Here is a 24,213-nt window from a genome sequence, read left to right on the forward strand (position 1 = left end):
TCTCTGCACTGCTTTCTTGGTGGTATGAGGTCCCCCTGTCTCTCTCCTCACTTCTCTTTCCTTTTATTTCTTGTAAGATAAAATTAGTGCAGGCCACACCCCAGGGAAACTCCCTTTACAATGGATCAGGGATGTGACCTTAGTAAGGGTGTTACAATCTCACTCTAATCTTCTTTAACATAAAATTACGATCACAGAATGGAGGACAACTACACAAACCTGGGAATCACGGACCAGCCAAATTGATACACTCTTTTTTGGGGGGGGACATAATTTAATCCTTGACAATAAGTAAAGCACTATTGAAGAAGAATAAAGCAGGAGGACTCATACTACTTAACCTCAGAGCCTACTCTACAACTAAAAAAAAAAAAAACAACTACAGTAGTCAAAACAGCCTGGTACTTGAACAACAACAGATACATTGAGCAATGGAACAGAATTGAGAACACAGATGTAAATCCACCCACATACAATCACCTGGTCTTTGACCAGGGCCTAAAGTCTATCAAATGGGGAAAAGCCAGTCTTTTTAAGAAATGGTGCTGGCAAAACTGGATGTCCATCTGCAAAAAAAATGAAACAGGACTCATGCCTCACGCCATATACAAAAACTAATTCAAAATGGATCAAAGACCTAAATATAAAATGAAAAACTATAAAGGTCACAGAAGAAAAAATAGGATCAATGCTAGAGGTCCTAATACACAGCATTAACAGGATACAAACCATAGCTAACAACACATAAACTCCAGATGATAAGCTAGATAACTGGGATCTTCTAAAAATTAAACACTTATGCTCATCAAAAGACTTCACCAAAAGAGTGAAAACAGAACCTACAAACTGGAAAAAAATTTTTGACTATGACAAATCCATCAAAGCTTTAATCTCTAAAATCTACACGAAAATCCAATATCTCTACAATAAAAAGACAAATAATCCAATTAAAAATGGGCAAAGGAAATGAACAGACACTTCATCAAAGAAGACATTCAAGAGGCTAACAGATACATGAGGAAATGCTCACGATCACTAACCATTAGAGAAATGCAAATCAAAACCATGATATGAGATACCATCTCACCCTGGCATTACTGGCATGAATAAAAAAACAGAAAATAATAAATGTTGGAGAGGCTATGTGGATATTGTAACTCTTATGCACTGCTGATGGGAATGCAAAATGGTACAACCATTTTAGAAAATGATATGGCACTTCCTTGGAAAGCTAGAAATAGAAATATCATATGTTCCAGCAATCCCAGTTCTAGGAATACATTCTAGAGAAATAAGAGCCATCGCATGAACAGACATATGCACACCCATGTTCATTGCAGCATTGTTCACAATAGCAAAAAGATGGAAACAACCTAGATGCCCATCAACAGATGAATGGATAAACAAGCTGTGGTACATACACATAATGGAGTACTATGCAACAATAAAGAACAATGATGAATCTGTGAAGTATCTCACAACATGGATGAATCTGGAGGGCATTATGCTGAGTGAAAAAGTCAATCACAAAAGACAAATATTGTGTGAGATCACTACTATAAAAACTCATGAAAAGTTTACACACAAAAAGAAACAATCTTTGATGGTTACAAGAAAGGGGAGGAGTAGGAATGGAAAAAACATTAGACAATAGAAAAGCAGTAACTTTGGTGAAGGGTAGGACAGTACACAATACTGGGGAAGCCAGCACAACTTGTCCAAGGCAAGGTCATGGAAGCTCCATAGGCACATCCAAACTCCCTGAGGGACCAAATTGCTGAGCTTAGGGCTCTGGGGACCATGGTCTCAGGGAACATCTAGCTCAATTGGCCTAAAATAGTTTATAAAGAAAATGTTCTACATTCTACTTTGGTGAGTGGCATCTGGGGTCTTAAAAACTTGTGAACGGCCATCTAAGATACTCCACTAGTCTCACCCCGTTGGTAGGAAGGGAGAATGAAGAAAACTAAAAACACAACGGAAAGATTAGTCCAAAGGACTAACTAATGGACCACAACTACCATAGCCTCCACCAGACTGAGTCCAGCACAACTAGATGGTGCCCAGCTACCACCGCTGACTGCTCTGACAGGGATCACAATAGAGGGTCCTGGACAGAGCTGGAGAAAAATGTAAAACAAAATTCTAACTCACAAAAAAAGACCAGACTTACTGGCCTGATAGAGACTGGAGTAATCCCAAGAGTATGGCCCCTGGACACCTTTTTAGCTCAGTAATGAAGTCATGCCTGAGGTTCACCTTTCAAACAAAGATTAGACAGGTCTATAAAACAAAATGAGTCTAAAGGGGCATACCAGCCCATGGGCAAGGACTAGATGGCAGGAGGGGACAGGAAAGCTGGTAATAGGGAACCCAAAGTCAAGAAAGAAGAGTGTTGACATGTTGTAGGGTTGGTACCCAATGTCACAAAACAATATGTGTACTAAGTGTTTAATGAGAAGCTAGTTTGTTCTGTAAACCTTCATCTAAATAAAGTAAAATAATTTTTAAAAAAATTAGTTCAAGATAGTTCTCCCTACAGGTATAAACTTAGTACCAAAAAAATATATATGAATATTTGGAATTAATTTCTTGCTTCTGGCATGAAACAAAATATTAGATTCAATCTCCAATGAAATAAATAACTCGTGGTCTATCATGAAGACTTTTCCAAATATGATTACAAAAAATATCTTCTGTGTTTATTAGCCCATCAACTGCCACTAATTCTGTTGATATCCAATCATAGTCAACGCCACTATCTAAATTCATGGGAACCTGTTAATGTTAACAGTTTCCAGGAATTTCCATGTCTTTTAGATAAGTTCATTCAACAGATTGCTCCTAATGCAAGACACTGAGTTTGGGATATGAGTAAAGTGATAGAATCACCTATGATGAAACTATGTCCTTGACTATGTATGTCAACCATAACCATGGCAGTTACCAGTAGGTTTGTTCTAAGCCCAGCGCTCTGTCCTCGCCACTCACCCTTACCACGGCTCCCTCCCCTCGGCTCTATAATTCCTGTTAAATTTTCCCTAACCCTTTTGTGGATTTCTCCCTTACATTGTCCTTGATATGCATTTTACCTGATTCCACCAGTATAAAAATAAAAAAATATTCTTAGTAAGAACTCTGGTCATACTTTAAAAATGTATCTATCCATCTATTCATCTATCTATCCATCCACATCTGATAGAAACACTGGAATAGAAAATTGGAATAGAAGATTTGGGAACTAAAATGTGATGTCATCTAACATAAATTCATCTTGTTGAGATCGTAACAGTAAATTCAATAATTAACAAAAAAATTTTACAAGGTAAATCATATCCATTATGTTAGGAAAAAGTCTAAGGAGAAATCTATATAAGTTCTTATTTCATCTTGTCCTTTTTTTCTTTCTAGGAGAATGTATTTTTATAATGCTTTCTTATTTTAATAAAACACTACAGAGTCTGACTTCTGATTGTTATCTCCAACATGCAGGCAAAACCTTATAATAAAAATACCATAAGCAGTAATTCATTCTTTATGGCTTTATTTAATTTGAGAATTTCAACTACTGATATGCTGTCCCAGAGCTATTATTACTTGGGCACATTTAATGTTTCCTTGGTTTTCAGAGGGATATTAATATTGTATCAGTGATGAGAGCAAATGCTCTCATTGATTTACACAGTAAAAGTGAACACTGAAGGCTCGATTCCCAATCAGTCGTGAAGCTACCTCTTAATTATCTGGGGATTTACTGGGCCCTTTAACCATCACTGTTAATTAACACTTATACTAGAGACAGAGAAAGAAAGGTGAAAATTGGAGCAGATTAGATGGACTTTAAGTACTGTGACAAGTCTATGATTTGCTTTTTGTCAGCAGCCCTAATAAAAGGATTTTATGAGAAAGTATGACCCATCTGTTCATTTAGTGAACAACTATTTATTGAGTACCTAATGTATTCCAGGCATTGTTCACAGCCGTGAACAATGAAAATCCTTCCATTCATGAAGCTTAGGTCCTAGTGAAGGAGACTGCACATGGATTAGTATATAATGAATCAGATGGTGATGCACATTTTGGAAAAAATTAAGTAGGGTAAGGGAACAGGGATGCCGGGTGGGGAGGAGGAATCCTTTTTTATTTTTTTTTAGGGTGATAAAAAAAATGCTTCTTTGACAAGGTGACACTTGAACATAAATTCGAATAAAATGAGGGCAGAGGCCATTGAATATTCTGGGGAAGACTGTTCTAAAAAGAGGAAATACGACTAATATGAGGTAGTCCACCTATCAGTTGGTGGGCTTCTTTGTCTGAGATCCAAAAGCTGTTGGCAAGTAACTCAGGTAACTTGGAATTATGATTGATTAAGAACCAACCAAACAAAACCAGTTGTCACTGACTTGGTTCTGACTCATAGTGACCCTTAGGACAGAGTAGAACGGTCCCATAGGGTTTCCAAGGAGCAGCTGGTGAATTCATCTGGCAACCTTTTGGTTAGCAGCCTAGGTCTTAACCACTGCGCTACCAGGGCTCCTTAGGAAGAGCAAACAATTTCTTCTTCAAAGTTGAGGTGCTCATCTGAATCAAAGGCATCCTTTCTCTCTGAAAAATGTCCCTTTCTATATCAAGAGAAATGGAAGAATTTAGAGAGATGAAGATCAGGATTTAGCTATTATACTATGCTAATAAAACTCTTGTAAAATGATCTTGCTTTTCCCATTCCTTGGTTTCATCATCTAAATCATGGTCCTTTAACCTTGGCCCTGTTTAGGGCTTCCTAATTCTTTGATGTGGGGGGCTGTCCTGTGCCAGTAGCATCTCCCATTTTTGACAATCAAAAATGTCTCCAGACATTGCCAAATGTCTCCTGGGCGGGGGAAATCACTCAGGTTGAGAACTATTGCTCTAAATAAAAATGGAGATGACCTCACAGAGCTTGCCTTTTCTCATTATTAGTCCAAAAACTCAGGTGAGTGAGGGAGGCATGTGCATGCAGCATAGTTCCAGCATGTTTTAAGCAATTCCCAGTGATAAATATCACAAACTAAATTCTCTGGTATCATTTTACCTGAAAGCATTAAAGCAAATATTACTTCAAGCCACCTACACATTGTAAAATAGCCTAAATATTTTCAGTGATAAACAATAGGTTTTGTTCCTGCCAGTCTAATAGTTTTCTCAGTTCTAAAAGGAATTTGAAACTGACATCTTCCCATGAGAAAGTCATACCCAGAAAACATACACAAAAACCACTCTTCTCAGTTTCACATCTCTGATTATTTCAGATGTGAATTCGTGTCTTAGTCATTTAGCGCTGCTATAACAGAAATACCACAAGTGGATGGTTTTAACAAAGAGAAATTTATTCTCACAGTCTAGTAGGCTAGAAGTCCAAATTCAGGGCATCAGCTCTAGGGGAATGCTTTCTCTCTCTGTCAGCTCTGGAGGAAGGTCCTTGTCATCAATCTTTCCCTGGACTAGGAGCTTCTCTGTGCAGGAACCCTGGGTCCAAAGAATGCGCTCTGCTCCTGGTGCTGATTTCTTGGTGGTATGAGGTCCCCCTATCTCTCTGCTCACTTCTCTCAAAAGAGATTAGCTTAAAACACAATCTAATCCTATAGATCTTGTCAACATAACTGCCGTTAGTCCCATCTCATCAACATCATAGAAATAGAATTTACCACACATAGGGAAATCACATCAGATGACAGAATGGTGGACAATTATACATTGCTGGGAATCGTGACCTAGCCAAATTGACAGATATTTTGGGGGGGACACAATTCAATCCATGACAACTTCCCATCAAGATTCACCTCTCTGCTCTAACCATCACCCATCCCACAGATTTTTCAAATTGATGGTATATGATCCCAACCCTTTCAATCACATCTGCACCCACTTTTTAACATCCTTTATCCTCTGTTACCTAACACTCCTATGGCCCCTAGGTGATGCAAATGGTTAAGCTCTAGGCTATTAGCCCAAAATTTGGAAATTTACTCAGAGGAACCTCAGAAGAAAGTCCTGGAGATCCACTTCTGAAAAACTAGCCTTTGGAAACCCCGTGGAGCACGGCTCTACTCCGACACGTATGTAATCACCATGAGGCAGAACTGACTCGGCAGTGACTGGTCAGCTGGTTACAGCGTATAACCCTGATACCAGTAGTCCCCTCGTGCATCTCTACCTTGTCTCAGATTTTGCCCCACTGGAATAACTTGGCACTTCTTTAAGTCTCCCCTCGCCCCCCCCCCACCCCGGCCGCCCCAAAAAATCCACTCACACAGATTCGTTGGTGGCAGTGGAGACTTTCCTGAAGATTTCACCTGAGGCAGAGGAGACAACCTAAAGACCCCCTTGGACACTCAGCTTTCTCGAAATCCTCTTAGAGCTCTCTCCTCTCTCCCTGCTCCCCTCTGACTTATCTCCTCTCTTAGTAGACAGTGTTGATCTTCAACGCCCCAGCGCCTCCCTCAGCCTCATAGTGGCCCTTGTACAGCAGGGGCTGGCAAACTACCGTCCTTGAGCCAGATCAGCCCGCAGCTTGTTTCTTTACAACCCACAGCTAAGAACGGATTTTACATTTTTTAATAATTAAAAAAAAGGAAGAATATTTCACGACGTGAAAATTACATGAAATTCAGATTTCAGTGCCCATAAATAAAGTTTTGCTCATATGTTTATGGTGCTATGGCTGCTTTCCTACAGCAACGGCAGAGTTGAGAGGTTAAAATGGAGGCTGCATAGCCCACGAAGCTTAAAATATGTATTATCTGCTCTTTTCAGAAAAAGTTTGCCAACTCCTGGCCTAGAGTAATAGTCCCCACCCCATAGGACTTATCGAAGTACTTCTTACAAACACAAACAGCGCACCCAGGAATTCAGGGTGGCATAACATATATTTCAGAGTGGCTGTCTTTGTGTTCCTTGTCACTGTGTGTATAGGGTGTACATGTAGACAGGTACTGTCAGCCACTAGACTGAGCACAAGCTCAAAACAGGGACCAAAGGGCACTTCCCTTGCTTCCCCACCCTCCCACTCATTGCCACAGCGTCAATTCCAACTCACAGCAACCCTACAAGTCACAACTGCCCCATAGGGTTTCCAAGGCTGTAAATCTTTATGGAAGCGGACTGCCACATCCTTCTCCCATGGAACAGCTGATGGGTTCAAACTGCCCACCTTTCATTTAGCAGCTGAGTGCTTAACCACTGTGTCACCAGGGGCTCCACCCACCTCCAACAGAACCCCATAAATACTAGGTCCACTGAACCTAATCATCTGAAAAACAGCTGACTTTCTTGACACATTAAATTTTGTTGTTCATTAAGTTCACTTATTAAAACTGAATAAAACATTTTTTCCTTAGATTTAATTCACTTTCAAATAATCTCTATGAAGAAGTTGAAAACAATAAAAAATGGACTGAAAACCAGTTCATCAAATATGCAAAAGACCAGCTCACCCATATAAATCAGTGTCTGAAGCTTCTGCAGGAGAAACTGGTAAGGAGTTTTGTTACTTCACTAAGTTAACAGCTGCATGGTCACTGGATAGTTTCTAGGGCTGAGGCAACAAAGTACCACAACCTGTGTGGCTTAAAACAATAAAAACTTATTGTCTCACAGTTCTGGAGTCTAGAAGTCCATATTTAGGGTATCAGTAGGGCCATGCTCCCTCCAAAGGATCTAAGGAAAACCCTTCCTTGTCTCTCTCAGTTTCTGGTAGCTCCAGGTGTTCCTGGCTCGTGGCAGCATCATTCCAATCTCTGCCTCCTCTTCACAGGATGGTCTTCCCTCTGTGCCTCTTCTCTTTTTTATAAAGATACCAGTCATAAAGAGGTTAGGGCCTACCCTAAGGACCTCATCTCAGATGAATTAATTACACCCGCAATGACCCTTTTTCCAAATATGATGACATTCATAGGGACAAGGGTTGGGACTTCAATATATCTTTTGGGGGGACACAATTCATCCTGTAAGTGTCATTGTCTGGATGGTAGTAATGTGTAAAGGTCTCGAAGCTCACACTTCAACACTTAGAGTAACCTTCACTGCCTTTTTAGTGACTTTTGTTTTGTTTTTAAGCAGTAAGGCAATAATGCAAAGAGCACCAGAGAGAAGTCTTGGCTTCTGGTCTCTGTTACTTCCTGACTCTGCAAACCCACATTTCTCAGATGTGCTCTGCCTGTACCAGAATATTCTGAAGAGATTTTTTAAAAATACAAATTCCTGGTCCTACCGCAGGCCTAGGGAATCATCAGACTATGTGGGGTCTCCCTGGGGATCTGTGATTTTAGACAAGCTCCCCAAATACTCTTGGGCACAATAAAGCTTGAAAACCTTTGCTTTAGACAAGCTGTTGATCCTTTCCAACTGGAGCTCAGCTAGTAGATCAGATCTTGTAGAGAACCCCTGTGCTCGGGGTGAGGCCACCAGGATATATGAGAAGACTGCTTCCAGGCTCCCTTCTGACATTTCTACCAGCACAGCCCCCCAGGCTGCTGGGACCCATTGGAGGAGGGGGTGCGGCACAGGCCACCAGTGTGAACAGTGGGGGCAGCCCTGCTGGTGATTCAAATACAATGTTTCCAGAACCTCAGAAGAGGGGATTTAGGCAGCCCATTAAGGAACACCCTCAACCTCCACCTGAGTTTGTAAACAAGTCATAGAGGCAGGAGTTAGAGAGAGGGAGATAACATACCAGCTTTGTCGTTGATCAGGCTATTGAGGTCTGTCCTGTTACATCTGTGATCATGTGGGCCTGCTCGTTCTTCGCCCCTGGAGTAGGCAGACTCACTGAACCTGGCAGCACCAGGTGACCATGGGGCCACCCTGCAGGCAGAGTCCCTACCACGAGGCAGAGACCAGAACCCACCGCCCACTCAAGAGGCAGACAGGGCCAGAGAGGAGGCTCAAAGGGGACAAGCCAGTAGCCCCCGGGGTTCTTGCTCACATTTCTCTGTTGGGGAGTGGTGAGAAAAGTTAATTTGCACTAGGCTGCAGCTCCTACTCTGGCTGCACGTTAGAATCATCTGGACTCCATTGTGGTGGTGGTAGTGTTAGCTGCCATCAATTGGCTCCACCCGCAACTCAGAGCAACCCCATGCCTAACAAAGCCAAAGCTGCCTGCTGCCTCGCCTTCCCCACGATCGGTTGTAGATTGGACCATTGTATTCCAAAGGGTTTTTACTGGCTGAATTTTGGAAGTATATCACCAGGCCTTTCTTCCTAGTCCTTCTTAGTCTGGGAGCTCCACTGAATGCTGTTCAGCATCATAGCAACACAAGCCTCCACTGACAGATGGGTAGTGGCTGCACGTTAGGTGCACTGGCTGGGAATTGAACCCGGGTCTCTGGCATGGAAGGCAGAGTTCTACCACTGAACCACCAATGCCTCAATGGGCTCCACTGTAGAGCAATTAAATCAATTTCTGGGGATGGGGCAGAGACCAGGTGATTCTAATGGATGGTGGGGTTGTGGAGAATCACTGGTCTACCAAAGTCTGTCCATATGGAAATACAAAGATTAAGGCAATAAGAACTTCTAACAGTCACAAACATGTCCAGGAACACAGTTAAGGTGCTATCTAAAACCCCTTCCTTTGCTACACTTCTTTAACACAAGATTAAAATTCCAAACCCTCAAGGCATTTCAGGAAGGCCGCATGTGTGTCTTTTTTTTTAGGGAACAGCCCTAAAGAATTCCTACAGCCCCTGTAGAATTCCAGAACTATAAATGAACATGGTCAAACAAAGGGATTAACTCTAACACTCGGGAACACAGTTTGAGATACAAAAAAACGTGGTTTGAATTTTCGTGTTTAACATGCAAAAATGAATTTGTTAAAAATATTTTCTTTAAGCTGAAATACAGATCCACATAATTTTTCTTTTCTGCAGAGTTTTATCACGTGATATCTCTTACAGGAAAAGTCTGAAAATAAAATGGAAGAAAAATTGCTGCAGCTTTCAAGAAAATTAGAGAATTTCATTAACACACAGAAACAGGAATCAGAAGACAACAAAATAAAGCAGGTAGAAAATAAAGTGTCCAGAAAGATGAGCCAACTGGAAAAGCAGATCTGGGGTGAATTAGAGAAAATGCAGGCTGAATATCAAACAGGTGAGCGAGGGGCTATCGTTTATTAAGTAAAGAAAATCAGTTCTTTCCCACCCAGAGTTTTCTACTTTCAGCTAATGGCCAGGGATCAATCTCATCATTAGTGACATCGTTATGTATTTGATTAAACTTTCTGAAATATCGTACAAAATGTCAGCATACTACTGGAAGGTAAGTAAATAAATTAACTTCCTTCGCACTTGGCAGTGTCACGAGACGGCCAAATCTTTGTTTTTTGTTTTTTTTTTTTAACTCTCTAAGGTCATAGAATCAGAACTTTAAGACTTGGAAAGGTCCTTGAATATCACCAAGACCTGATTTGTGGGTTTATCAGGAAAATAGGAGCTTAAATCAAATGACCCTCTCACTGAACTGCAGATAATGAGACTGGACAGATGTCAGACTAGAGACCTGACCTTTAAAAGTGAGAGAGATGAATTAGCAAAGTCCAGTATAATGGCTGCTTTTCTTCTTGAGAAGCTAATGGCAGCAGTGTCAAGCTGAGCTAACATCAAAGAGGATTAATTTGAAAGGCTCATCTAATTTGTAAAAAGGGAAGGGTTTGGGTTAGGGCTGTGAAGCAGCCATCTGCCTGGAGTCACAATTCTGAGAGAATTCACAGGAATTAGAAGGATTCCTTTATTAGAGAAAGCCCCAAGTCATTTTGTCTTCTAAATCTCAGAAAAATTTATTTGTAAATTCTACCAAGTTTTAGCCCCACATAAAGATGACTTGAAGGGGCCTTGTGAAGAGGTGGTTTCATTGGCCAGATGTTCCTGGCGTATAAGTAGAATTCACTGCCTAGAAACCTGACATTCACCATGGCTCCCAACCATCACCATCAAATGAAAATAATGATTTTTCTGGCCAGGAATTATGTTTAGGAATTATGTTCCAATCTTAACTGGCTCTTCTTTTAGGGTCCTGCTTTTAGCTTAACTAACAGAAGTTTAATTTGACTCATTCCATGAGGACAACCCCGGGATGAGCTGAAGAGGAATTTAAAATCTACAAGTTTCTGCATTTTACTAAGTGGAAGTTCTGGAAAAGGGGGACTCCAAATTAATGGTTTGCTCCTTCATGCTTTCAATAAGAATGTGTTGAGAAATGACCCAAGGAGAGGCCCCTTGCATGAGAAATGGGCTGTAGCCTAAGGAGCTCGAGGTCTGGTAATTCTGGGGTCTGAGTGACTGTAAATATCATAAGAGAGACACAAAGTGCTGGGGGAAGAAGGGACCGGTAGGGGGCCATTCTTTAGGTCCCTCAAACATCTTACTTTTGGAGAAGTTTCAAATTCTTATCGTGGTCTTTACCTTCAATTTGGTAACAAGAATTAAAAAAGTGATCACTCAATATCTTGTCAAAGTATACAAAAATAAGAAAATATTTTAAATTTCTTTCTTGAAATATAGAATTATTTCATTTTGCAATATATTTGGAGGAGGGATAAGGAGAATTCAATTAAATTTTCACAATGAAACCAGATACAAAATGAAGTACTTTTGCTAATGCACCTTTATAACATACAAGAAAAGGGATTATTGTACATTTTTAGACTTGTCTTGACGGAATTCACCATGCTTTGAATTAAACGATGATTAGTTGTGACAGGACGGCTAATTAGCAACTCTTCCAATGCATTAAGTATACCTGTTCTCATACCAGGTTTTAAATCCATTCATGACTCTCTCAGCTCCCTTCAACAAATACAGAAAACAAAGATGCAATTACAGAAATATAAAGTCCAGAAAGATATAAAGAAGTTGCAGCGCAAGATAGTGGAACTCCAAGAAGTATAAACATTTCCAGTCATCTTCTTTGTCACCAGCCAATGGAGTGGGTGGGTGTGAAGCTGGGGATAAGAAAGTTGTTATCTCTGGATGGTAGCTGCTTCTAACATCTCTGTATTTCTAACCACTTTTTAAGGAAATAAATGTATCAAAAACCGAAGAAAGCAAAGAAGCTTTATGATGTCTTCACTCATTTATTAATGAAAAAATTGAGGAATTTCTTCACGTACATGCCAATTTATGTTCTTATTTGCCTAGATCAGAAAAATGCACATAAAAGAAAACCAGGTGTAAGACGTTAAAGAAAGGTATTAACTGCAGCAAATTGGAGACTTTATTGTTCTCAGGTGCCCTCAAGTCGGTTCTAACAGCGACTTTTACGCAACAGAACAAAACACTGCCTGATCCTGTGCCATACTCACAATTGCTGCTGTTTGAGCTCACTGTTGCAGCCACTGTGTCAGTCCATCTCGTTGAGGGTCTTCCTCTTTTTCACTGACCCTCTACTTTACCAAGCATGATGTCCTTCTCCAGGGACTAATCCTTCCTGATAACATGTCCAAAGTATGTGAGACAAAGTCTCACCACCCCTGCTTCTAGGGAGCATTCTGACGGTACTTATTACAAGTCAGATTTGTTCATTCTTTTGTCAGTCCATGGTGTGTATTAGATATTCTTTGCCAACACCATAATGCAAAGGCATCAATTCTTCTTTGGTCTTCCTTATTCACTGTCCAGCTTTCACATGCATATGAGGCTTCAGTCAGGTGCACCTTAGTCCTCAAAGTGACATCTTTTCTTTTTAACACTTTAAAGAGGTCTTTTGCAGCAGGTTTGCCCAATGCAATGCATCTTTTGGTTTCTTGACTGCTGCTTCCGTGGGTATTGATCATAGATCCAAGTAAAATGACATCCTTGGCAACTTCAATACTGTCTCCATTTTTCATGACGTAGCTTATTGTTCCCCTTGTGAGGACTTTTTTTTTCTTCATGTTGAGGTGTAATTAGTACAGAAGACTGTAGTCCTGTAGTCTTTGATCTTCAACAGTAAGTCTTCAAGTCCTCTTCACTATGAGCAAGCAAGGTTGTGTCACCATCATATCACAGGCTGTTAATGAGTTTTCCGCCAATCCCGCTGCTGTGTTTTTCTTCATATAGTCCCATTTCTTGAATTATTTGCTCAACATAAAGATTGAATAGGTATGACGAATATGGTGCAAAGTATGATGCACATCTTTCCTGACTTTAAACCATGAAGTATCCCCTTTTCTGTTCGAACAACCGTCTCTTGGTCTATGTGCAGGTTCCTCATGAGCACAGTTAAGTGTTCTGTAATTCCCATTCTTCACGATGTTATCCATAAGTTGTTATGATCCAGTCAGTCGAATGCCTTTGCATCGTTAATAAAATACAGGCAAACATCTTTCTGGTATTCTCTGCTCTCAGCCAAGATCCATCTGACATAAGCAATGATAGCCCTCATTCCATGTCCTCTTCTGAATCTGGCTTGAATTTCTGGCAGTTCCCTGTTGATGTACTGCCACAACCATTTTTTAATTATCTTCAGCAAAATTTACTTGCATGCGTGCTTGCTTCGGCAGCACATATACTAAAATTGGAACCATATAGAGAAGATTTAGCATGGCCCCTGCACAAGGATGACATGCAAATTCGTGAAGTTTTTGTAAACTTTCACTTAAAGCACAATAAAATTTAAAAAAAATTTACCTCCATGTGATATTAATGATATCGTTCGATAAAGGATCACCTTTCCTTGAAATGGGCACAAATATGGATCTCTTCCAGTTGGCTGGCCATGTAGCTGTCTTCCAATTTTCTTGGCATAGACAAGTAAGTGCTTCCAGCATTGCATCCATTTGTTGAAACATATCATTCGGTGTTCTATCAGTTCCTGGAGCCTTGTTTTTCACCAATGCCTTCAATGCAGCTTGGACTTCTTCCCTCAATAACATCAGTTATTAATCATTTGCTACTTCCCGAAATGGTTGAACATCGACCAATTCTTTTTGGTACAGTGACTGTGTATACCTTCTATCTTCTTTTGATGTTTCCTGTGCCTTTCAATATTTTGCCGTAGAATCCTTCAATATTGCAACTCAAGGGTTGAATTTTTTCATCAATTCTTTTGGCTTGAGAAATGCCAAGCATGTTCTTCCCTTTTGGTTTTCTAACTCCAGGTCTTTGCACATTTCATTACAATACTTTGTCTTCTCAAGCAACCCTTTGACATCTTCTGTTTAGCTTTTGCTTCATCATTTATTCCATTTTCTTTAGTTACTCTATGTTCAAGAGCAAGTTTCAGGGTCTCTTCTGACATCCATTTTGGTCTTTTCTTTCTTTCCTGTTTCTTTTTAATAACCTCTTGTTCTCTTCATGTGTGATGTCCTTGATGTCATCCCACGACTCATTTGGTCTTTGGTCATTAGTGTTCAATGCATCAAATCTATTCTTGAGATGGTCTCTAAATTCAGGTGGGATATATTCAAGGTCGTGTTTGGCTCTCATGAACTTGTTTTAATTTTCTTCGGCTTCAGCTTGAATTTGCCCGTGAGTAATTGATGGTCTGTTCAGCAATTGGCCCCTGGCCTTGTTCTCACTGATGAGATTGAGTTTCTCCATCCTCTCTTTCCACAGATGCAGTCGATTTAATTCCTGTGTATTCTACCTGGTAAGGTTCTTCTGTATAGTAACCATTGATATTGTTGAAAAAAAGTATTTGGAATGAATAAGCACTGACCTTGCAAAATTCTATCATGTGATCTCTGGTGTCGTTTCTATCACCAAGGCCATATTTTCCAATTACCGATCTTTTGTCTTTGTTTCCAACTTTTGTATTCCAATCATTAGTAATTACCAGTGCATCTTAATTGTGTGTTTGATCACTTCAGACTGTAGAAGTTGGTAAAAATCTTCAATTTTTTCATCTTTGGCCTTAGTGGTTGATGCATCATTTTGAATAATAGTTGTATTAACTGGTCGTCCTTGTAGGCATATGGATATTATCCTATCACCAACAGCATTGTACTTCAGGATAGATCCCGAAACGTTCTTTTTGATATGAATGCTATGCCATTCCTCTTCAATTTGTCATTCCCAGCATAGTAGACCATATGATTGTCCAATTCAAAATGGCCAATACCAGTCCATTTCAGCTCAGTAATGTCTAGGATATCCATCTTTGTGTATTCCATTTCGTTTTTGACTACACCCAATTTTCCTAGATTCCTACTTTGTACGTTCCATGTTCTGATTATTAATGGATGTTTGCAGCTGTTTCTTCTCATTTTGAGCCATGTCACATCAAAAAATGAAGGTCCCAAAAACTTTACTCCATCCACTTCATTAAGGCCTTCTCTATTTTGAGGAAGCAGCTCTACCCCAGTAATATTTTGAGTGTGTTCCCACCTGAGGGGCTTATCTTTTGGCACTATATCAGACAATAAAAAAAAAAAAAAAATATTCTGCTGCTATTCATAAATTTTTCACTGGCTAATTCTTTTCAGAAGTAGACTGCCAGGTCCTTCTTCCTAGTGTGTCTTAGTCTGGTAGTTCTGCTGAAGCCTGTCCTCCACAGGTGACCCTGCTAGTATCTGAAATACAGTGGCATAGTTTCCATTATCATAGCAAAATCCAAGCCACCACAGTATGATAAACTGACAGACAAGTGGTGAGGAGAAGACTTACACTTCCAAAGAGAACAATCACTATGCAATTACAGTTCATCATTAACATGTATATAGTCCATTATTGACCAGAAATTCTACTTTTTAAAGATTAAAAAAATCTGAGTTTTTTAACATAAATCTCCATGTTTTCAAGCATCAGCAACTAGTCATTTAAAGTCAGTGGGCTGTCAATTTCCAATCTCTGACCTAGAGGTTTTAGTTTTCTAACAATCCCATTGTTTATACCTGTTGCCATTGAGTCAATTCTGACGCATAGCGATACTTTAGGACAGAGTAGAACTGCCCCATAGAGTTTCCAAGTAGCAGCTGGTAGATTCAAACTGCCAACACTTTGGTCAGCATCTGAGCTCTTAAACAGTGTGCCACCAAAGCTACCCAATGTTTATAGCAACTCTAATTTATGTGTATTAAAATATAATTTCATCATGCTCAATATTATCAAAATGTATGAGCAAGGAAAAGCTAACCCATGCAGAATAAGACAATGGCTTTCATAGAAAACATCCAACATAATTTTATGTAGGTGCTAAATTCAAAAGTACTTCAGAAACACTATTAATTTCCTATAATATTAAAATATGTCTAACTCTTCTAGACAAAAGCGAAAATAATTAAGAGTAGATCCTGGTATTGGGCGGGAAAACCATGATAGAAAAATAAAAATGAAAAACCATTAATGACATGAATTAGATGCTAAAATAGGATTAACTCCTAATGGCAGATCTTTCTATAAGCCTGGCAAGGGGACCTGGGCTCCTTCCTTGGCTTGGGTAACTAAAGACCAAAGTTACCTTCCAAAAAGATTTTTGACTAATTCCCACCACTCTAAATTTTTTAACTTTACGAAACATCTCAATTTATTGTTATTAATAATCTACATGTACTGTCAAGCCTATAAATGAAAGGATTTTCATTTAAGAGCTTAAAATGCAATAGTAAGTGTCCTTTGAAATCGAATGTCATGCTAGAACAAAGGTTAATATCCCAAGTAATCAAACAACTCTTAGAAGTCAATATGAAAATAATAATATATCCAATGGTTTTCAAACATAGGCAAAGGCTAGGTAGCTAAGAACAGACAAGTCATAGGAGAACACAATAATCAATAATGTGGTCACTGATTGCATTTCTTAAATCAACCTTAACTGATTTTGTTAAACTCTTTCACCATAAGAAAATGGACCCTGTGTAGTTCTTTAGGTCTAACGGCTCTGGATTTAAATCCAGTCCCACCAATCACTAACTGTGTGACTTTGGATATGTTCTTTAACTTCTTTCAGTCTCAGTTTCCTTATCTTAAAATGCGGATAACGATAGCTCACTTGTAGGCTGTTGGAAGAATGGTTGTTGCTGTCGAGTAAATTCTGGCTCATGGTGACCCCATGCGTACAGAGCAGAATTGTTCCATAAGGTTTTCAGTAACTATGACCTTTTGGAAGCAGATCGCTGGGCATGTCTTTCAAAGCGCCTCTGGGTGTGCTCAAACCGCCAACCCTTTGGCTAGTAGTGGAACTCAACCATTTTTGCCACTCAGAGACTTTGTTGGAAAAATAAGTAGCATTTATTGAGCTATTGCCAGGTATCTAAGACTACCCTAAGCACTCTACACAGATTAACTTCTTTAATCCTCAAAACAGATGTCTATTTCTGAGGCACAGAGAGGTTAAGTAACTTATCCAAGGTCACACTGCTAATAAGAGGTGGAGCCAGAATTTGAATCTGGTAGTTCAGAGAATTTGCTCTTAAACATTATGGAATGCTGTTTCTCTAAATATATGCAGACTATCTAGTGCAGTGTCTGATCCACAGTAGGTACCGTACTTGATAAATCATAGTAATTAATGATAAAGAGAACTTTCAGATTTTATGGGGAAAGAAAGACAAGTTCCGTGGTACTCTTTCATCCAAATGTGATTCAGTTCAGTATCTAGAAACACTTGAGTTAAAAAATGCCCCTGTACTACATATGGGAAGAAATACTCTGGCTTTCAATAATTTTAGCAATAGTCAAAGCAGAAGGAAATGCAAAATATAGATTTCTCCTGGAACAGAATGGCAGCCGGGAACTACAGTATTCCTCTACGTTGAAAGCACTTCTTTCTATTGTCTCTGGGGAGGGAGGCTAATGGCTGAAGAAGCATTATGGACATTGATGCCAATGTCCAATTAAGCATATTTCCTCCATAAGTCCTGGCCAGTGAAGCAAACCAAACAGCCTTTACTCCAAGTAGAAGCCATTAGTATTCTACTTGAAGATGCTTCTCCAAAAAGGTAATGCATTATATTCACACGAGAAATATTCAAGGATGAACAAGTGGGGGAGCCCATATGGAGGCATGAGGAATATGCTGGACAAATTCCACTCTTACCACCCCAAAGCAACTCCTATAACAAGGAATCTAGTCTCTATGCCTAAATTCTGTCACTCAGCACTTAAAAGCTTTTAAAGTATTCACACATCCAATACAAAACTCTCAGAAAAGGCATGATTGGTGGATAGGTAGAAGAGTAAGTAAAAGAAGGACTAAACACACACCCGTGAGCTTTAATCAACTACTTCCTCTGCAAGGAATGATTGGTAACTAGAGGAGAGTGAAGTCCTTCCAAACCAAGAAAGAGGTAAGGGACATAAGAGTTGAGAGAACTAAAGGGAAGCTGATGGAGGTTATAAAAGGCCAAAGAGAAAACCAAGAACTGACATTTTTATTGTTCTTAATGATTAACTAAAACAATTGGCTCAAGTCAGTCTCAGACCTCAGCCTGTCAAGTTTAAAATCTAACAAGGCTGACAATCCATGATCACTGCATAGGTTTAAATTTGTAAAGTTAGTCCTTTGGAGAAGGTTCCCTCCAAAGGGAATTCAGATAGTGCCATCAGGAAAATGGTAGCATCCAACTATACCTTGGTAGGATGACTGAGTCAGTCTCAAAGACACACACTTCAGCTCCTTTACATTTCTTTGAGGTGGCAGCAATTACATTAACAAAAATTAACAATCAGAAATGAATGATTTTGGGGGCTAGATTCCACTTGCATAACATAGACAATTCTAGAAAAATTCATTTTAGCCTCCTCGTCTGTAAAATGAGGATAATATCTACTTTAAATCACTTATGTGAGAGTTAAATAGATTGTAGGCTGGCATGTAGTAGTCATTCAGCCTGTCCCTGCCTGTAAGTTCTTGGTTGCTGAAGCCCCGGTATGTAATACTTACCACCTCATATGCACCAAAACCTTCTCTGCTAAAGCGAATGGTTAGCTGGCCTGGTATGAAGATCCTTTGCAAAGCTAGATCTAACTTAGACTTTTGTAGAAGCTACTTGATTTGCACAAGAGTTTACTGCTGCCTATTTCCTAATATTCACAAACTATTCACCACAGCTTATTGAGAATCTGGGTTGAGTTGGTAAAGAATTTATTCTGAACCTATTTCTTAGACATGAAGTCCTTCCAATCATATACATAGCACTTGTTATGAGGCACTGTAGAGCTAGCCCCAGGCAATTTGGAAAGATACATTTATTTCTACCTTATAAAAACTGCTTATAACTTATACTTAAATTTATGCTTAGAAAAAGTATAAATTTGCCTTCTCAGCACTTTTCCCCTCTGCCTAACCTTACCTTCTGTGTACATGAAGAGCCTCCTCTCCCATCTGGCTTTTCTCTTGTGCCTAGAGGCAGGTACTCCCAAACACAAGAGGAATTAACGCTGCCAGAAATGCATATAAGTAAGAAAACACATAATTTTTTTTTTAAATCTTTTTTCCATACCACCTGTCTTCCTAATTTCTAATTTCTGAAGATTGAGTGTAGGTAAAGGTTATGTGTACACTATTTTCCCTTTCTTGGTCTTTTAAATAGCACAGAACAATTAAGATTAGGATTTTGAAACCAGCAGCACATAGTGGTTTCCACCTCCCTGCCCCCGCCTAAAAAAAAAAAAAAACTCCTGATTGTGTGATACTAAACTATGCAGCATCTTTTCTCCATAGAGGTTAAAGGAATAGTCATACTTCATGTGACCAAAGGGGAGAAAATAACATCATATAGGCAGAATCTAAAAAAACTCATTATTTTAAGCCACCTGGGAGTCAGCTATGAGTTGGAACCAACCCCATGGCAAACAGGTTTTGGTTTTTCGGGGAGTCAGATAGAGCCTGCACTGGTTAAGAGCTGGTTAAGAGCTCAGCTGCTAACCAAAGGTCAGCAGTTTGAATCCACCAGCTGCTCCTTAGAAACCTTATAGGGCAGTCATATTCCATACTGTAGGATCACTAAAAGTCGGAAACGACTTGACAGCGATGGGTTTGGTCTTTCTGTATAAAGTATTTGTTTGGCATGTAGCCAAACTTACTGTCTTCGAGTTGATTCTGACTCATAGCAAGCCTATTGGACAGAGTAGATCTGCCCCATAGTGTTTCCAAGGCTGTTAATCTTTACGGAAGCAGACTGCCACATCTTTCTCCTGCAGAGCAGCTGATGAGTTCCAACTGCCAATCTTCAAGTTACCAGTTGAGCGTGCTTAACCACTGCGCAACGAGGGCTCCTTTGGTATGTAGCAGGCACATGTAATTACATTCAACCATTCATAGATGCTGGCTTTCATTCAAATATTCTGAGTGTAGGACTACTTTTCTTCTCAGAGTCTCAGTACTTAAACCTGATTACCCACCTCTTTCTATGCATAGTGGCTTTTGGAAATCGTTTCTACCCTAATTCAGTGTAAACCAGAGTTGCTGCATCAAGTTTTTTCAGTATTTTGTTTCAGCTCATTTCTAACTTGGAAAATTTTTGGAAACTTACCAGTACCAGTTGTCATCAAGTTCACTCCAACTCATGGCTACCTAAAATGGGTCAGAGTAGAACTGGTCTCTATAGAGTTTTCAATGGCTGATTTTTCAGATTGCCTGGCTTTTCTTCCGAAGCACCTCTGGGTGGCCTTTAACCTCCAACCTTTTGGTTAGTAACTGAGCATGTTAACCACTCAAAGCCCTGATTTTACAAATTCACACAAAAACTAAAGGCCAAAGGATAAGACTTAACCAGTCACATAACCATTCAAAATGCAAGATAGCATTTTTTCATTACTCTTCTTGATAGAAATATTAATTCGAGTATGTTTTTATAATAGGTATTATACACAGGGAAAATATGTGGTGAAAAATGATGCCCAAATGAACTTTTATACGGATTCAAACTCAGTAAAGATCATGACATGCAACAGTCCAATGATGTAAGGTAGAACCAAGCCCTTTTTTCAGTGGGTCCTCCAATTTAATTATCCCTCTCCTGACACCATTTCCCTTCACTCAAACAAACAGGTATTTTCAATTCTAAGTTCAAACTAAGTTCAAATATTTCAAATGTTTCTTAACAACTATTTTTTTAAAGATGTAACTAACTCCAAGTTTCCTACTTCAAGTTATTTTGAGGTCTAAAGATATTTATTGAAAATTATAATTGTGTAGGGTATTTATTTAGGAACATTAGAATTTAAAATACTGCTATTCTAAAATATCTATTCAATCAGCCAAAGAAAGGAAAAAAACATTATTATATACCACAGGGAAAGCTAGACACCATGTGTGATCTTTAAATATATCTTAAGTGACTATATTTTCTAAACCAAAAATAGGGCACATACTCTAAGAGAAATTTCTGATTTTTTACTTCACCTATGATAAATGATCTTCTTAAAGTAAAAAACAAAACACAAAGTCTTTCCTGAAAACTAGGGGTCAGTTTATAAGCAGCAGCTGATTGCTATGCCTTCTAACCATCCTAAAGTGGGATAAAGGAAGACTTGTAGAAAGACAAGGATCAACTTTAACAACGTTTTCATATCTTTTTAATGTGCAAAAATTGAAGTGGGCCTGCAAGTTATATGAACTCACACATCAAAATATGCTTTATTTTTGTGTTCTATATAATTTCCCCAAGGTAGATTCAAACTTTCTATGGAGTAACCAAATATGTATCCATTTATATTACATACATGTAAATATTTATGTAATATTCCATACTTTTTTAAATAACATCTTTTAATTCCTTTAATATACAACCAGAGCATTTCTGTACAGTCCTGTTCTATGAAGATTCCCAAATTAAAGGATGTTAGCTAATAAATCATTTTGTAAAGTGAAAAAAAGAGCACAGCATTTTAAACTAAGGTTTTTGTTATAAGTGGTCCCCCACGCCATAAAAAAAAAAAGGATTGTTCTAAAATTTATAAGCTGAAATGCATGTTTTAGATTATCAAACTAGTCTATAAAAAACTAGGAAATGTTTCAGATGTCAAACTAGTCTATTAAAATATAATTAAGAATTCCTAAATGGCAGATAAAATCTGGCAGAAAATATACTATGATTCTCAAACAAAATGTAATTGAAAAATAACTAAGTACTCTAATATGATTGTTAAATATTGGTATTTCAGGAAATAAATTTTGATCTAATTTATCTAATTAAAGATGTATAAATTCTAAGGAAAATTCTGAGTACTTTTAGAGTCTCTGGAATCTGGTAACACTGATTCACCTCAAATTTTCTTTGCTTAAGCAGGCTGTTTAGCACCACTCTCCTGTATTAACTAGAAATAAATGACAATGTTTAAAACACTTAGCCCAGGCCTGAAACAAAGTAAGCTATATACAAATTATTAGTAATTGGGCAGCAATTTGAAGAAAAGGCAGCAAACAAAAGTTGAGAGGGTGTGAGTACATCCATGCAAAAAAGAAATTACCTGAGATGGTATTAATTAAAGTGTTTTCCAAAGTTCCTTTCTAGAACATCTGGATCTGAGGTCTGTGGAAGCCAGAATTGGGCAAGGGAGTCAAAAGTTTACCCCTTGATTTGGTTAGCCTTGCCTGGAGCCAAGGCTAATCAATAACTAAGTCCACAATTTAGGCGGAAGTAACCCTGGGAAGCAAAAGACCCAGCAGAAAGCAAATGGAGGATGACAATGAATGCCAAATGTTCTGATGGGGCCAGCACATCCTGGAGGCAAAGGCTGAAGCGTTTGCTAAGGAAATGAGAGATGTGGGCACCACACCTCTCTGGCTAAGTCTGTGAGCAAGGCTGTTAAAAGCACTGAACTCAGTGTGACGGTGTGAGCAAAAGAAATGGGGAGAGAATGGGATGTGCTTGCTCTTGTTAAATAAGGATGACACAACATTCATTGGGTTATTCCAGTGGTTCACAAACCTGAACGGACATTAGAATCCCTTAGGTATTCCTTTAAAATGCAGAGTCCTAGGCCCCATCCTTAAAGATACTGATTGCATAGGTCAGAATTTTTTTAATCATCTCAGATGATAATGCCCAGCCAAATTTAGTATTTACCAATTTACAGTTCAGTTCAATAGATTAACCTTTGAAGTACATTTTAATTAGAGTATTTTCAATTCATATTATCTCACAAAGTAACATTGTGAAGGTGCTTGTTTAAAAAAAATAACACACATAAAATATACAACCACATCCATTTTTATAGAATAAATAATACATAAACATTTGAAAACATTTCTAAAAATCAAAGTAAATGACAGTTTCTTCAAATCTAAAAAGAGCATTTAAAAAAAAAGAAATAACTGCTATCAGGTTTTTAAAATTTGAAATTTAGAGAGTATATGATATTGCTACTATTAAAGAAAACAAGACACTATATTTTTTTTATTTAAGAAAGTTCAGTCTTCTCATAATTGAAATAATTGCATGATTGATTAAATATTGTCAGCATTACTGCCATAACATTCCATTTAAGGTTTTTCAATGTAGTCACACACCTGAGTATTCTGAATTATAGAAATAAATCCATTAGCAGTCTAAATCTCACCAACATTTATATTATGCTTCTTCAACAGTATCTGAGATGCACCACTAGCAATACAGTTTACAAGATTATTTGGATTTTATGATGAGCTAGTCTACTGAAATGTAGTATTCATAGAAGGAATTTAATTTTTTTAATTACTTTTTAACAAATGAAAATTCTACATTGTGCCAATCTGCTTTTGCATATTATTTAGAAAATGCTATTAAGGCTTTATTTTAAGGGATTACAAAAAAAAAAATAAGCCTATTGTGCACGATGGATGATGCAGAAAACAATGGTTTACAAATAATTGCTGAGGAACTAAGGGAATCACGGTTTTCCTTTCATTATGGACTTTCCAAAATCAAAGATGTTTTTCAGATTAAAAGCTAATGGAAAATTATATCCTTAGTTGAAGAACTTCAGCTTCCTTAGATTCAAAAAAAGAAAAGGAGAAGACGATTATAACTTTAGTCTAAAGAAAATGTTGCTTTGGGGGAAAGTCTTGATTCATGGAGTGATTCTTTCTTACAGCTTTTTCTTTGCTTGCTTACTACAAAGTAATCCATTGTTACTGTGATGACAATCTCTCATTCAGTTCCAAAGCTCTTGTATCTCCATGCGTTTTGGCATTGTTTACTAGCACCTGTAGGAAATCACACATAGAAACATTATTATATTGTTTGTTAACAGTATCTCTATTTACTTTCATAGAAGCCATTCCTAGGTTTGCAGTCTTGAAAAGGCATATCAAACTACACAACTCAAAGTG

At 38.5% G+C, this 24,213-nt stretch overlaps 2 protein-coding genes and 1 non-coding gene across 6 annotated transcripts in view; 2 read left to right on the top strand and 1 right to left on the bottom strand.

The window, feature by feature from the left end:
- The window catches only part of FAM81B (family with sequence similarity 81 member B), a 115,597-nt gene extending 103,245 nt beyond the window's left edge, over positions 1-12,352 (top strand). Inside the window, exons 9-11 of the mRNA XM_064279697.1 lie at positions 7,377-7,512; positions 9,936-10,131; positions 11,794-12,352. Of these exons, the coding sequence (XP_064135767.1) occupies positions 7,377-7,512; positions 9,936-10,131; positions 11,794-11,927 (466 nt within the window). The 3' untranslated portion in view covers positions 11,928-12,352. The remainder of the gene's footprint in view (positions 1-7,376; positions 7,513-9,935; positions 10,132-11,793) is intronic.
- A 1,151-nt stretch (positions 12,353-13,503) lies between these two features.
- Positions 13,504-13,611, top strand: LOC111751841 (U6 spliceosomal RNA). Its single transcript, XR_002786906.1, has one exon. It is a non-coding gene; the product is annotated as a U6 spliceosomal RNA (small nuclear RNA).
- A 7,897-nt stretch (positions 13,612-21,508) lies between these two features.
- The window catches only part of SKIC3 (SKI3 subunit of superkiller complex), a 92,570-nt gene continuing 89,865 nt past the window's right edge, over positions 21,509-24,213 (bottom strand). For all 4 annotated transcript variants that reach the window (XM_010589517.3, XM_010589499.3, XM_003404988.4 and 1 more), the window contains one exon: positions 21,509-24,087. In XM_010589517.3, the coding sequence (XP_010587819.1) occupies positions 24,013-24,087 (75 nt within the window). In that variant the 3' untranslated portion in view covers positions 21,509-24,012. The remainder of the gene's footprint in view (positions 24,088-24,213) is intronic.

Source organism: Loxodonta africana, chromosome 2 (assembly GCF_030014295.1).
Source record: "Loxodonta africana isolate mLoxAfr1 chromosome 2, mLoxAfr1.hap2, whole genome shotgun sequence".
Lineage (NCBI taxonomy): Eukaryota > Metazoa > Chordata > Mammalia > Proboscidea > Elephantidae > Loxodonta > Loxodonta africana.